At 41.1% G+C, this 15155-nt stretch overlaps 1 protein-coding gene across 1 annotated transcript in view; it reads left to right on the forward strand.

Annotated features, from left to right (window-relative positions):
* ATP2A2 (ATPase, Ca++ transporting, cardiac muscle, slow twitch 2) overlaps positions 1-15155 on the forward strand; it is a 66834-nt gene that overhangs the window by 41333 nt on the left and 10346 nt on the right. The window contains exons 7-13 of the mRNA XM_012663446.1: positions 596-681; positions 2287-2751; positions 7410-7498; positions 7991-8093; positions 8971-9102; positions 14449-14571; positions 14654-14872. Coding sequence (XP_012518900.1) covers positions 596-681; positions 2287-2751; positions 7410-7498; positions 7991-8093; positions 8971-9102; positions 14449-14571; positions 14654-14872 — 1217 coding nt within the window. The remainder of the gene's footprint in view (positions 1-595; positions 682-2286; positions 2752-7409; positions 7499-7990; positions 8094-8970; positions 9103-14448; positions 14572-14653; positions 14873-15155) is intronic.

Here is a 15155-nt window from a genome sequence, read left to right on the forward strand (position 1 = left end):
TTAAGTGACATAAAAATTGAAACTAAATTCAACAGGATGTTTTAAAAGTTCTCAAAAGTAGTTCTTTATACCATGTGATCCTTTTAGTGCAGTTACTAATTGCTTATTTAAAATTTCGCTTCATTGAAGCAGAGTGGTCTGATTAGTGCATGCAGACATTTCTGACACAGTGCTTTCTAGTCTTTGGCATTATTGAACAAAACAGGTTTCCTGGTGGATCATCCTCATAAGTACACAACAGATGTATGTAAATATATATTCATAGTATCAGAGTGTAAAATGATAGCAGAAAATAAATTAATTTGAATAGTTACTCCAGAAAATAAAGATAGTTGACTAGGGTTTCACTTGAAAATTTTAGTTTTTATTTTGAAATTGATCGATTTTTAATCCTGACATTCTTTGTACTTAATTTCCATTATTAAATTTTTCTAGTTTACCTCCTTTGTGGAAACTAGGTAATTGGGCCTTTGTCCATTTTCCCATACTGAAAATATCCTGAGAGTGGTAATGGGTTGGCATGGATGAGGGATTCTAGGTTCTAGGTGAGGATCACACAGATCTAACCATCCCTTCTGTTTCACAACCTGCTTAGGTGAATCTGTCTCTGTCATCAAGCACACTGACCCTGTCCCTGACCCACGGGCTGTCAACCAAGATAAGAAGAACATGCTCTTTTCTGTAAGTACTTTATCAAACTTGTTTTATTATCTTTTTTTCAAGAGACACGTTTACACTATGCCAGGCTGGCCTCAAACTCCTGGGCTCAAGTGATAGTCCTGCCTCAGCCTTCCAAGTAGCTGGGATTATAGGCACATGTCACTGTGCCTAGCTCAGATGTATTTTTATTTGTATGCATTCCCACAGTTTTAATGGTCCCCAGATTTTATGTTTTTCACTGCCTACCTTCAGTGGGAAGACTTTAGAAAGTATTGGATGTTATTGCAAAGAATAATTCATACTCTTCATGGTCAGTCTGTCAGAAAACATAAATAATGGGCCGGGCGCGGTGGCTCACGCCTGTAATCCTAGCACTCTGCGAGGCCGAGGCGGGCGGATTGTTTGAGCTCAGGAGTTCGAGACCAGCCTGAGCAAGAGCGAGACCCCGTCTCTACTAAAAATAGAAAGAAATTAATTGGACAACTAAAAGTATATAGAAAATATTAGCCGGGCATGGTGGCGCATGCCTGTAGTCCCAGCTACTCGGGAGGCTGAGGCAGGAGGATCCCTTGAGCCCAGGAGTTTGAGGTTGCTGTGAGCTAGGATGACGCCACGGCACTCCAGCCCGGGCAACAGAGTGAGACTCTGACTCAAAAAAAAAAAAAAAACAACATAAATAACATGTAATGGTGGAATATGTGACTTAGATGTTTTTGGTTTTGAGCGTTAAAAAAAATGATGAGGTCAAACATCTTTAAACTCTATAAACATAGTTGAAAAGTAGATTTGTTTAGAAAAGCCTTAGCCTGTAAAGGATGATGTGGATATGTAGTTCACAATAAAAAGATATCTGTTAGAGAAAGCAAATGTGGCAAAACATTAATAATGGTGAGTCTAGGTGAAAAATATATGGATGTTCATTGTACTGTTTCACTTTTTCTGTTGATTTGAAAAATTTTTTGAATAATGGTGTAATGCATGGATTTTGGTTGTTTGGAATCTAGGATGATTTTCAAGTTGTGGGCTTTTGTGGGTTGGTATGAGAGCCTAACTACCTATAGTAAGTAAATAGAGGAACAATAAAAATAATGAAGCCATATCCTTCCAACATAAGGAATTAAAGTGGGGTGGGAAGAGAACACTCAAACTTGATTTCATTGATTGGGAATGCTGGTGCTTGAGTAGAGGTGCTCAAAATAGCCCATGGGGCTGATCACCCTTCTTACAGCTGACAAAAGTAGGGAAGGCTGAGCTTTTGGAGCCAGAGGTAGAGAGTGCTTAGGGTTGAGGCTGTATGGAGTTTGAAAGATTGGGATTGCAGCTGGTCTGTGAGCCAGGCTCAGTGTTGTGAATAGAGATCCAGGTCGGTCAGTATAAAGCTGCTCTGGGTTAAGTAGGTACTCCATGGAATCAAAATTGGGGAGAAATGTACCACACTGCCTGCATGAGGTATTGCTTGTTATCACAGTTGCCTGGCTGGTTGCCTGAACAGTAAGTAGCTGCTGGAAGGGTCTAGTAGAATGTATGTGGTGAGGGAATCTGAGTGCCCTGGTCAAAACCCAGTGTCAGTATTTAAGTAGGGATGTGCTGTTAATCTAGTGACCAATTCTCTACTTTCTGTCCTAGGGTACAAACATTGCGGCTGGGAAAGCTATGGGAGTGGTAGTGGCAACTGGAGTTAACACTGAAATTGGCAAGATCCGGGATGAAATGGTGGCAACAGAACAGGAGAGAACACCTCTTCAGCAGAAACTAGATGAGTTTGGGGAACAGCTTTCCAAAGTCATATCCCTTATTTGCATTGCCGTCTGGATCATAAACATTGGGCACTTCAATGACCCAGTTCACGGAGGCTCCTGGATCAGAGGTGCTATTTACTACTTTAAAATTGCAGTGGCGTTGGCTGTAGCAGCCATTCCTGAAGGTCTGCCTGCTGTTATCACCACCTGCCTGGCTCTTGGAACTCGCAGAATGGCAAAGAAGAATGCCATTGTTCGAAGCCTCCCTTCTGTGGAAACCCTCGGTTGTACTTCTGTTATCTGCTCAGACAAGACTGGTACACTTACAACAAACCAGATGTCAGTCTGCAGGGTAAGAGGGAAAATCTTTCCTGTGGTTGTTCTTTGTTTATCCAACCAATATGCCCTCATGCCCTGAAAACCTTTGATTTGTAAATATGATACCCTTCTGTGGGTTGTATGTATAGCCTGAGCTCAATTTCTAGTATTTCAGAGAAATTAATCATTTAAATTCTGAAAACTATTTCATGAAGTATAGGATATCTACACAGCTGATCTACTTGTGTTAGGGAGCGAACTAGAGGCATTCTGTACATATGTCATGACTATGCTTCCTTTTCTACTCTTCTGCTCCTCTGTCTCACCGTGTATGTATGTTAACAGACAATTTCTAGAGGAAGCTGCTAGTTAACCTCCCTACCTATCATCCTAATTGGTGTTTCTATAACATGTTGAATGAAGCATACTTTCTTTCTGAAAAGTAAATACAGTTGTCCCTCAGTATCAGTGAGGGATTGGTTCCAGGACCTCCCTCAGATACCAAAATCTGCAAATGCTCAAGTTCCTGATATAAAAAGCAATATGACCTGTGTGTATCCTCCCATATGCTTTAAATCATCTCTAGATTACTTATAATATCTCATGGTATAAATACTGTGTAAATAGTTGTTACATTACTGTATTGTTTAGGGAATAATAACAAGGAGAAAGTCTATACGTGTTCTGTGCAGACACAGCTTTTTTCCATCCGAGGTTTGGTTGACTCCACAGATACAGAAGGCCAACTGTAATTGCTTTTAATTTGCTTCATTCTATGTGTTCATCCTTCCTGTTATCGTTTGACCACCATTTAGTAAAATAAAAAAACTTTTAAACCTAGCTTTAGAAAAATAAGAACTGAAGAAATAATAGTGATACAACTGAATTAAGTTCTTTTTGTGTAAATCAGTTTCCCTAGGTTTTACTTAAACAACTTGGTACAAGTCAAAGTATAGTTTTCCATAAGGCACACATGACTCACGTAAATGTAGAATGGATAGATTGTATTCAGCTCATTATCGAGGGAATCTATAAAACTGGTTATAAGAACATTTGAGGAAGTGTTGAATATTAGGATTGCTAAATTAGTTTATAAAGCTGGTTAATGTCCTACTTGGGAAATAAAATTACAGTTATTCTGCAGGACACAAATCAACTTCACATGAAATGAGCCCTTATTAGTAAATAGCACACTGTTATATTTTCCTGGAGTGGGCCTGTCAAGTAATATTTCTGTATGACACTGAAAGGATACAGTCAGCCCTCCTGGCCTTATTGCCAGGTTTTAGATAATTTTTTTTAGCATTGGAAATTGTTTCTGTTTTAATCAGTTAAACCCTATGAATCTTTCTTTATCTTGCCAATTTTAAGTTCGTGATGATTTGTGGATACAGACTCCATTCCCTCCAAACTACTAGTGAAGTCCAAACCCAGATTTAGATTTGATGGACAGGTGTTTAAGACAAATTGGGGTGTTACACCTCTCAAGTTGGTAAGCTTCTAGGTTTGTCTCAGGTTTCTCCAGGAGATGAAATATTTGACTTGACTTACCTAAGTTCTCACTCCTTGGAACCAAAAGGTTGGACAAATTGGCTAAAAGCTAGTTTTGTCATACTGGTTTTTTAAGGAAGAGAAAGGGAATTTCATGTTTATTTAGTTTCCCGCCAGTAAATTATTTAAACTTGGCCTGAAAGCTTTAATTCTTCAGAATAATCGTTACGTCCATCAAAGCAAACAGTGGTAGTATGCGAAATTGTAATCTTTTTTAAAATTTCCATTTCTTAGTTCATTATAAAATTTTTTTTTGTTCTTGTATTCTTTTATTCTCCTTTGAATGGCTGGATTTAAGTATTTTCTTATAGTGAAGAAAAAGCCCGCCTAGGCGTTCCAAGTGTTTCACTTCACAGTAGAAAGCTGATGCTAATTGGTATTCCACCGGAGGTTTCCTGCAGTGGTATTGCATAACTGCCCTTGACAGGAAGATCTTCATCCTGCAGATCCTAAATGGTTGACTTGCTCACAATCTAAAATGCCCAAGCACATTTAGGTTTAGCTAATGTGGATTTGAATCCTCAATGTCTTCTAGAATATTTTAGACTTTGGTATAGACCCAAAGAATTTCACATTCATAAATATAGTATCAATAAAGAAATAGCATGGGCCGGGCGTGGTGGCTCACGCCTGTAATCCTAGCACTCTGCGAGGCTGAGGAGGGAGGATCGTTTGAGCTCAGGAGTTCGAGACCAGCCTGAGCAAGAGCGAGACCCCGTCTCTACTAAAAATAGAAAGAAATTAGCTGGACAACTAAAAATACACACATAAAAAAAAATTAGCCGGGCATGGTGGCGCATGCCTGTAGTCCCAGCTACTCGGGAGGCCGAGGCAGTAGGATCACTTGAGCCGAGGAGTTTGAGGTTGCTGTGAGCTAGGCTGATGCCATGGCACTCTAGTCAGGGCAACAGAGTGAGACTCTGTCTCAAAAAAAAAAAAAAAAAAAAGAAAAAGCATGGTATGTAATAATGATACCAGCTTGCTTTGATATTTCGTAGTGCAGTTAATTTGTTTCCCATGTGACTTTAAATCATATGGCAGTCCTGCTCAAGAGGTTAGAAAACTGAGACTCTGAGAAGTGACATGTTTGAGGGTCACATAGGTTTTCATAAAAGGTAAAGTTGGATTTTCTTATAGGAAAGATTGGTAGTTAAACCTGGTCCCCTCTCTTCCGCTTTTTGACAAACTTGATTTTTTAGGTATTGTATCTGTTGGGAAGAAATTGTAGAAGTTGGAGTCTTGCTGTTGGTCACAAATCTTTTCCTCATTTGACAAACAGTATTTGAACTAGAATCTTTTGTCAAGAGTCGACACTGTTTTTAGTTTATTCTTTAAAAAACCATCTTATAATGTCTCACTCATAGCTTTTTAGTTCTGTTCCAAGATTGATTTAGTTCTGAGTATGCGTTTAAATTTAAAAGTAGTTGCTATATAACAAACAAATATTGAGACAAAAGAGGTTATTTTAAAATAAAGATTAGCTGATTTTCTTACTGAATGTGAGCTGAATTGCTGAGATGACGTTTTTAAAAGTATAGTATGGCCTTTTTGACTTTAATTTACATTTTCAAAATTCCTTCTTGGAGAAATGGTTTGATCATATTGCTCATATTTCAGAGAGATTTTGGCACTCAAAAGTATAACTCAGGGCCGGGTGCGGTGGCTCACGCCTGTAATCCTAGCTCTCTAGGAGGCCGAGGCGGGCCGATTGTTGGAGCTCAGGAGTTCGAAACCAGCCTGAGCAAGAGCGAGACCTCGTCTCTACTAAAAACAGAAAGAAATTAATTGGACAACTAAAAATATATAGAAAAAAATTAGCTGGGCATGGTGGCGCATGCCTGTAGTCCCAGCTACTCGGGAGGCTGAGGCAGGAGGATTGCTTGAGCCCAGGAGTTTGAGGTTGCTGTGAGCTAGGATGACGCCACGGCACTCTAGCCCAGGCAACACAGTGAGACTCTGTCTCAAAAAAAAAAAAGTATAACTCAGATCACTTTTCATTTTTTTTGTTTGAGTGTTACGTTTTTCGTTTTTTTAATGAGAGGTTTTACACGTTTCCATCCTCAGTCATAACTACAAGTCTAAATCTTACTCTTCCAAACTGGGCTTCTGAATTATAATTTGTGAAAGCAAACCAAAGGGGGGAAAAACATCTTTAAGAAAGTAGCTCATGTCATTTTATTCTTCTGTAAAATTAGAAGTTCTTTCCTAAGCATGCTTGTATCCTGTATTGTCTAGGGAACATCAGTTCATTCAGCTCCGCAAGCTCCTTACTGTATACATGTAGTTATGCAGCTTCATAGAAAATGAGCTATTGCCACAAAAATAAGTGGGAAGGATCAGAGAAGCAGTTTGTCTCATTTTACTCAGGGAATGTTTATGCGACTCTAAAATGTGAGTTTGTTCTTCCCAAGCTTTTATGCTTATCTCTAAGGACTTCCTAACATCCCTTCCTCAGCCATCCATTTGAAATTTATAGTTCTGATCATTCTATAAAATAATCTGTCTTTGGAATTGACCTTTTGCTGACCCAGAGTCTTCAACACTTGGGTTTCAAGCAGGTTGTCATCTGTGTCTTTGGTGCCACTGCTCATTCTTGATTCAGCAGTATGACAGCTGGTCAGAATAAAAGATAATACTTCGGATTCTGGGCTTCAATGAGTTTTATTAAAGTGGTTTTCTTGAGTTCTTCCTCTGCTCAACTACCCCTCGATGGGAAAGTTCAGGCTGAACATGATTGGGCACTGCCTCTAAAGGGGACAGTCAGTACATTTACGGCAGGAGTTTTGCGCTCAGTAGTTTAGAGGCCCTTGGGTAGACCGTGGACTGACAAAAGCTGTGGAGTTTTATTTGTAACAGATAAGAATCAAGCCCCTGAAGTTATACCACAAGGACTAACAGCAGTAGGACATGTCTAATTCATGCCTCAAGAGCACTAGGGAGTTAGTGCAGGGGTATCTGAAACCTGTAGAGCAGAAAGTAAGTCCTAATGACCAGAAAGGCTTTAGATCAAAAAATGCAAATTGTTTTTCTTTAAAGATGGTGAGAAAGTGTTTTCATTAAAATATATTTTAAATACCAAAAAGAATTGTTTTCTAAATACTATTATTTTTCCTAAATACTATTATGCATTTTCCCCTATAGATGTTCATTCTGGACAGAGTTGAAGGTGATACTTGTTCCCTTAATGAGTTTACCATAACTGGATCAACATATGCACCTATTGGAGAAGTGTGAGTAACCCTCCTTATTTAAGGATCCAGTGTGGCAGTTTAGTATTTGTATAGATTTGTAGTTTATTTTAAAAGTTTAGACAGTTTTCTGAATGTGGCTCAAGTCAATACTTACTATAGTAGTCCATTGTTTTTCTTTTAAACAAAAACTTTGAAAGAGAAAGGTTATAAGCCAATCATCTATTAGCTCCCTGTTAGAGCCCAGGTTTTCAAGGGTTTCTGTTTGTTCTTTACTGATACCAGTGGTGGAGGAATTTCAGTGACTAAGGATTTCTGGTCTTTTACTGATTAGTTCCTGAGAGAAATGCATTTTCTGTTTTATTTTTGTCTGATACTAGCTCCAGCATCAGATTTTGAGTAGCCATCACACAAATTCTTTTGAACACTTTCCAGTCTATTGTCCCCTGAATTCCATTTTCATTATTAAATAATTGGGGAAAAAACCAAAGAGATGACTATACTTTGCTCTAAGAATGTTTTCTCTTTTGACAGGCATAAAGATGATAAGCCAGTAAACTGTCACCAGTATGATGGGCTTGTAGAATTGGCAACAATTTGTGCTCTTTGTAATGACTCTGCCTTGGATTACAATGAGGTAAGGCTCTTCGTAAATGAGAAGAAATGGTTGTTCCTTGTCCAAGGGTGGAGTAGGTGGAATGAAAGTCCAGCCTTCTTCCTCCCTTACAAAAGTTAAGGGTTCCTGATTTTATTTCCCCTTTCTATTCAGGAGCCTGTATCAGGTCAGCATGACCTAGCCAAAGAAAGCTGAGAGCCTTTCATATGTCGTCTGTGACTGAGCACTGTAGTTATGTAACTAAGAGTTGTAGTGTATATGATGTTCTTGCCTATTATAGCATGACCGGTTACTCTAAACGAACAAAACCTAGGATAGAAAATGTTTACCTGAAAGCATAGGGGATTAATCTTGCTTAAGATGGAATAACATTCTATCCTTGAGGACAGGCTATAGCTTAGAGGATTGTTTTGATGATGATGACGATAAAATAACAACATAAAACTTAACCAACAGAAAACGTTTTTTCCCCCTTCTTTGTAATTAGTGAGGTAAATTACTTGGTTTCTACCACAAAGACAAGTCCCATACCCTGTCAGAGATAGAATGTTAACTCTATCTATAGATAGATATCTACAGTAGATAGGTAACTCTATCTGTGGAACAATAAGCAGTGATGTGGAATTACAAATACTATTTGAAAGCTCTCTTTGAATTAATAAGTACTGTGGTCAGTGGCTTCTTATACTTAAGGGAATCGAAGAACCTAATTATTAGAATAAGACAACATGCGCACCTGTACTTTCAGGGTCATCTGCTCCAGAATAGGGTGTAAATTGGCCCATAGAATGATGGTGTAATTGAGGACAGCTTGTCTTTCTTTGGGAAAAAATGTTAAAGAGAAAATTACCTGTTTACTTTTCCCTTATTCCACTTTCTGTGCTTTTACCCAATACAGGCAAAGGGTGTGTATGAAAAAGTTGGAGAAGCTACAGAGACTGCTCTAACTTGCCTGGTAGAGAAGATGAATGTATTTGATACCGAATTGAAGGGTCTTTCTAAAATAGAACGTGCAAATGCCTGCAACTCGGTCAGTGTTTGAGCTTGGTATATGGTTTGTGCTGTCCATTAGTCATGTCGTATATACTTAGTCCATGTACTCTCCTGTCCTCTTAGAAAAGTAATTATGCCTTATCTCCTCAAACTTGGAATATCTCCTTCCCTATATTCACTCTCAGGTAAAATGATCTTGATATCTGTTTGACCAAGAAAGTAAAAGCACTCAATAGATAATTTCCATGACCACCATCTATACCCATGAGGCTGCCTTCTCCCCTGGTTGCTGTGAATGGACTGTCCTTGCTTCTAGCACAAGCCATCTCTACCCTGCGCTGTTCCTATCTTAAAATTTTCTTTTGACCTTATTTCTGCTTTCAGCCTCCACACTTCTTTCTTTTCCTGAATCTTCTCCAGTCAAGCTCTTGCCTCTACCAGTCTATCAAAACCTCTTGTCAGAGTCATCTATGACCTTGTACTAAACCCAATAGTCAGCTCATTAAAGTATACAAAGCAAAAATTGGCAGAAATAAAAAATAGACAAGTTGCAGAGTTTAATACACCCATCTCAGTAATCAGTCTTAATAAGATGAAAAAATCAGTAACAATACAAAAGATTTGAACCACACAGTAAGTATATACTCAACATTTGTATTTCTGTTATGCTATTTACTGTGCTTTTCAAATGCATTCACCAGCGTAGAACATTTTGCTGGTCCATGAAGCAAGTCTCAACAAATGGCAAAGGATTGAAATCATATAGACTGTTGTTGACCACAGTGGAATTAAACTATTAATAACAAAAAGAGAACTAGCAAATTCTCCACATATTTGGAAGGTATTGTTTTAAATAGTCCATGGATCAAAAAAGAAAAACTGTGGTGGAAAGTATAAAATATTTTGAACTAAATATTGAAAATACCATATTATGCAGAAACATCAATAAAGGGAAATTAACAACTTTAAGTGCATGTATTAGAAAAGGTTAAAAATCAATAATACAAGCTCCCATCTGAAGAAAGTAGCAAAAAGAAAGTAATGGGATCAGAAACCGTTTATGAGCAACTTCATACCAATAAATTTGACAACTTAGGAAAAATTGACAAATCCCTTCAGTAACCAACTTTTGATGAATCTGTTAAACTCCTCCCACACAAAAATTTACGAAGCCCAATTCTGCCAAACATTTAAGGAAGAAATAATACCCGTTTATACAGACTTAGATAATAGGAAGAAGAGGAAAATTGAAGCATTTATCAACTCATTTGATGAGGCCAGCATAACCCTAATACCAAAAGTCAGTCGATGTGGTGGCAGAGGTGGAGGGCACAGGCATTCTCCCGGAATCTACCAAACCAGATGAGTGGCCTCTGAGCCCCTTTCCTTCTCGCCTCTCAGAGCCTTTGAGGAAGGGCTCAATCAGCCAGCATCACTGTGGCAAGGCCAGTGGCAATGGTAGGAGCCTCCAGAGTTGGACCTGAGCCTCAGCAACCTGGATGAGGTTCCTACCAAGAAACAGGGTCTCACCCCTCCCCTGCAAGACCACTATACTTGATCTGTCCTGCAACACTATCCTTAGATTTCTGTGGCCTCACAAGCCAGATGAGGCTAGACCTGAGTGAAAACAGTGTGCAACAGCTGCTGGCAGACACTAGCCATCTGTTTGGCCTCCAGTACCTGGATCTCTTCAACAACAGACTGGTCACTCTGCCTGTCACTTTGCTCGGTTTAAGAACCTGAAGCTGCTGGATTTGAATAATGCCAAGTGGTGGGTTATTACTTGGATGATAAGTGGGCAGATGAGATAGCACACGTGAGGGCTTCGTGGGTCAACCAGGAGTGTAAGCGGCAAGGGGAGTGGGAGAGAAGTGGCCTGAGGCTAAGAAGCAAGCTGTGGAAGCTCAGGAATGGGAACTGCAGAAGCCAGAGAACATGTGTTGGAGGAAGGAGTGCGCTGCCCTCAAAGCAGCCGAGGAACAGGAGAAACTTAAGGATACAAGTCAGGCCACAGAGTCTTATCTGGCTATCAGAAGCCACCACCCGAGAAACACACCCAGCCCAAGCAGCTGCTGCTTTTCTGTGTGGCAGAGAGGTTGATTGATTGTTGGGCCACAGAGCTGTTGCTGCCCCGGAACCCCCTACACTACACCAATGTGAATACCCCCTACCTGCAGTCTAGGGTCTGCACAGCCATGAGACCCTCTAGTGGATTCTCCAGACCAGTTGCCAACAGAGAGTTCGTCCTCAATGCCTCTCAGCCCTGGAGCTCACGTTCCTATGGAATTGGGCTCTTCTGGACAGAACCACCTACCTGCCTGTTACAACCGGGTGGCTGCTGATAGGTATTTGAGGCCTCTTTGTAGAATTTCTTAGTAACTTAGTGTTCCCTGGTGGAATAAAGAGAAATGGGAGGGGGAAAAGACAGTTACTGCATGCCTGAAGGAACAGCTTTGAGGGAGGGGAGAGAAAAACTGAGCTGTTTCTAGTTATATAAAGCTGTGTAAAGGCAAGGCTCACTTCTACTGAATGGTCAGCCGTCACTGCATTTATTGTGTGTGTCACAAACTCTTTTCATTCCTCCCTGGATAACCAGGGCAGATTAGGAGGCCACACCACTGAACAAGTGCAGCCTAAGCTGGGGGAGGGAGCACACTCATATTCTTAAGGACCTCAGAGATTCAAGCACTTCAGTGACCTCGCAACATGTCAGGCTGTGAAAAGAACTTTAAGATCATCCTGTCTGATTTGCAGGAAGGGACACCAAGCCTTCCTTGATTTGTGTGTGGTAGACTACACTCCCACTCCACACCCTTTCTTTCCTTTTTTCTTTTTTTAAGACAGTTTGACTCTGTCATCCTGGGTAGAGTGCAGCAGCATCATGATAGCTCACTGCAGCCTCAAACTCCTGGGCTCAAGTGATCCTTCTGCCTTAGCCTCCTGAGGAGCTGGGACTATAGTTGTGTACCACAGTGCCCAGCTAATTTTTCTATTTTTAGTAGAGGTGGGGTCTCGCTCTTGCTCAGACTGGTCTCGAACTCCTTAGCTGAAGCAGTCTTCCCATCTCGGCCTCCCAGAGTGTTATTATAGGCATGAGCCACTGTGCCCGGCCACACCCTTTTTCTTTACACCATTTTGCCTTTATAATGTCCTGAGAAAACAAAACTCACACCAGAATTGGTGATGTCTCAGCTGAAATATAGATTCTGGGATTCACAAATAGCAGTCTCAAAGCCATGAAGGCCTCGGGCTGCTCCTGTGGCTTCCATGGAATAGGCCCTTGCCTCAGTTTTAGACTGTTCACTCCCTGATAGACAGCAAGCAAGGAGGTGAAGCCACATTGTCTGTCATCTCTGTTAGTGGGTGTAACTTAGTATCTCAGAGGCAACCTGAAATCTCAGCTTCACAGTCTGAGGGTTAGATTTGCTGGATTTTAAACCTGTAGCTGTACCTACCTGCTCAGTGAAGGGAAACAAGTAGCATCGTGGGGCTCAAAAGTGGTGCATTAACTGGTGACTAGCACGGAGAAATCCATCTTCTCGTCTGCCAGATGAGGCAAGGGGATCAGAAGTGCCATGATGCTCATTCACTGAGAGTCCCAAACTCATGGCCTCCCCTCCCCACCTCAGAGCAAGAACCTATCGTCATTGAGAGGGAGCAGGGACCAGCGTTTTAGTCCTGTGGCCCATGTGGATAGGACAACCACTCGGCCAGCCTAGGGCTGGAAGAAAGGCACTGTTCTCTCCCCAAAGGACATCTTGCCCATGTAGGTCCACATTATGCAGTACATGTTCCTTTGGTACAAACACTTGATTAGAGACATGTAAGGACGTTTGATTCGGATGCTGCACAACTCAGCACAGCACTGAGACCCCTGCTCCTCTGCGCCTGAGGCAGCTCCGTGGCTGACAGGGTGGCCTCAGTATGTCAAGCCCAGTCAAGCAGCTCAGCGTACTGCAGTTTCCTAGGTTGGATGTCAAGATTCTTTGGGACTTTGACAATTAAGTGTGTGTTTGAGTGAGTAAATCAATGTAAGTAATTCACCACATTAACCAGATAAAGGTGGAAACCCATAAGATCATCTCAGTAGGTACAGAAAAGGACTATGATAAAATTCCATCTCTGCCACATCAGACTAGGAATAGAAGGGCATGTCTTCAAGCTAACACTGTCTACACACAGCCTGCACTGTTGTACTTACTGATCATTCCCACCCAGCGTTTCTACTCAGTATTGTACTGGCGGTCCTATCCTGTACAATAGGCAAGAAAAATATAAAAATGGCAAAGGAAAGGAGTATCTCTATTTGTAGGTAACAGAGTCAAAAGCTATAGGTTAATTCTCACTCCTCGTCTGACCTGACCTATTGGATGGTGGTGTTGCTCACTCCTCTGTGAAACACCCCTTCAGTTGGCATCCACAACCCCATGCTTGTTTTCCCTCCCTGACCTCTACTCCTTCAAGGTCTCCTTGGCTGGATCTTCCACTGGCTCTGGGACATGGAGGCCCCAGGCCTTGCCCTCAGCTGTTTTTGTCTGCAGTTACTCCCATGATTTCTGGTCTCAAACTTTAAATACCGTACGATCAAGGTGCTAAAAGTCTAATACAGTAGCCACCAGCTACCGAAAGCTATTTAGAATACTTAAAAACCATTCTTTAAGTGCCCCGGTGACATTCATTTCAAGTGCTCAGTGGCCATGTATGATCGCTACATGAATGGTGGCCACAGAGCATTGCCATCGTTGCAGAGTTATGATGGACAGGACTGCTTTGGACTGACCTCTCCTACAGTGCCACCACCCTCGTCCAAGTTGCATCGTCACATAAATAGTGTTGCTTGTCTCCCTTCTGCCTGTTAACACAACAGAGCCTGAAACCCTCCACTGTCTTCTCATTTCACTTGTTAAAAAAGCCAAATGCCCCACAATGACTTGAGATCCTACAACCTGCCTCCACCTCCCTCAGCTCTACCTGTCTCACCTTTTTCTCTTACAAACAACGTTGCAGGCACGCTGACACTTCTTCAGCATGCCAGGACGCGTGCCAGGCTGCCCTTCTGTCTCTGCCTAATGGGCCACATTGACACATCTTTCAGGATTTTACTCAAGTGGTGCAGCCTTCTGACCACTTTATATTAAACAACGCAATCTGTACGTACCCAAATGTCCCTGCCTCATCCTCTTCTCCACAGCACTTTTATTTTAACTTCTGCATCCTACTCTTTGAGAAACTAGAGGACAGGTTTCGTGAGGGCAAAACTTGTTTTGTTTATTGCTGTAATTTCCAGTGTCTATCACGTAACAGGTGCTCAGTGAATATTTGTCGAAAAAGTGAAAGACGTGTAGAAGTTGTCACCCAGTAATATGCCACATTTTCTTTATAGGTCATAAAACAGCTGATGAAAAAGGAATTTACTCTAGAGTTTTCACGTGATAGAAAATCAATGTCGGTTTACTGTACACCAAACAAACCAAGCAGGACATCAATGAGCAAGATGTTTGTGAAGGCAAGTACAGCAAACTGAGATGTTCTTACTAGGGTCCTTGTGAGCCGATGAATAAAATTTATCTAAATTTGTACCATTCCAGGGTGCTCCTGAAGGTGTCATTGACAGGTGCACCCATGTTCGAGTTGGAAGTACCAAGGTCCCTCTGACCCCAGGAGTCAAACAGAAGATCATGTCTGTCATTCGGGAGTGGGGTAGCGGCAGCGACACACTACGATGCCTGGCCCTGGCCACTCACGACAACCCGCTGAGAAGAGAAGAGATGCACCTTGAGGACTCTGCCAACTTTATTAAATATGAGGTTAGCAAGTGAAAAGTTTCTTCATCCACACCCTGCGTGTTTCATTGTGTTGAAACAGTACTTCTTCCAATAGAAAGGTCAAATGTTCTTGCTTTTGCCAAGAAAGAGGTGTGGTTATTTGTTTTTCTGCAGGCCAAATGCGTCACTCTTAAAATTAGGTTGCTGCTTCAAACATATGTAGTTAACAATTTAATAGAAGTTTCTTACTTTCAAAGTAGAATAATCAAGATGAGTTTAAGTAAGCTTGTAAAACCCATTTTTCAACTCATGTAAATTAAGATTT

This window comes from Propithecus coquereli, unplaced genomic scaffold (assembly GCF_000956105.1).
Source record: "Propithecus coquereli isolate 6110/MARCELLA unplaced genomic scaffold, Pcoq_1.0 Scaffold81, whole genome shotgun sequence".
Lineage (NCBI taxonomy): Eukaryota > Metazoa > Chordata > Mammalia > Primates > Indriidae > Propithecus > Propithecus coquereli.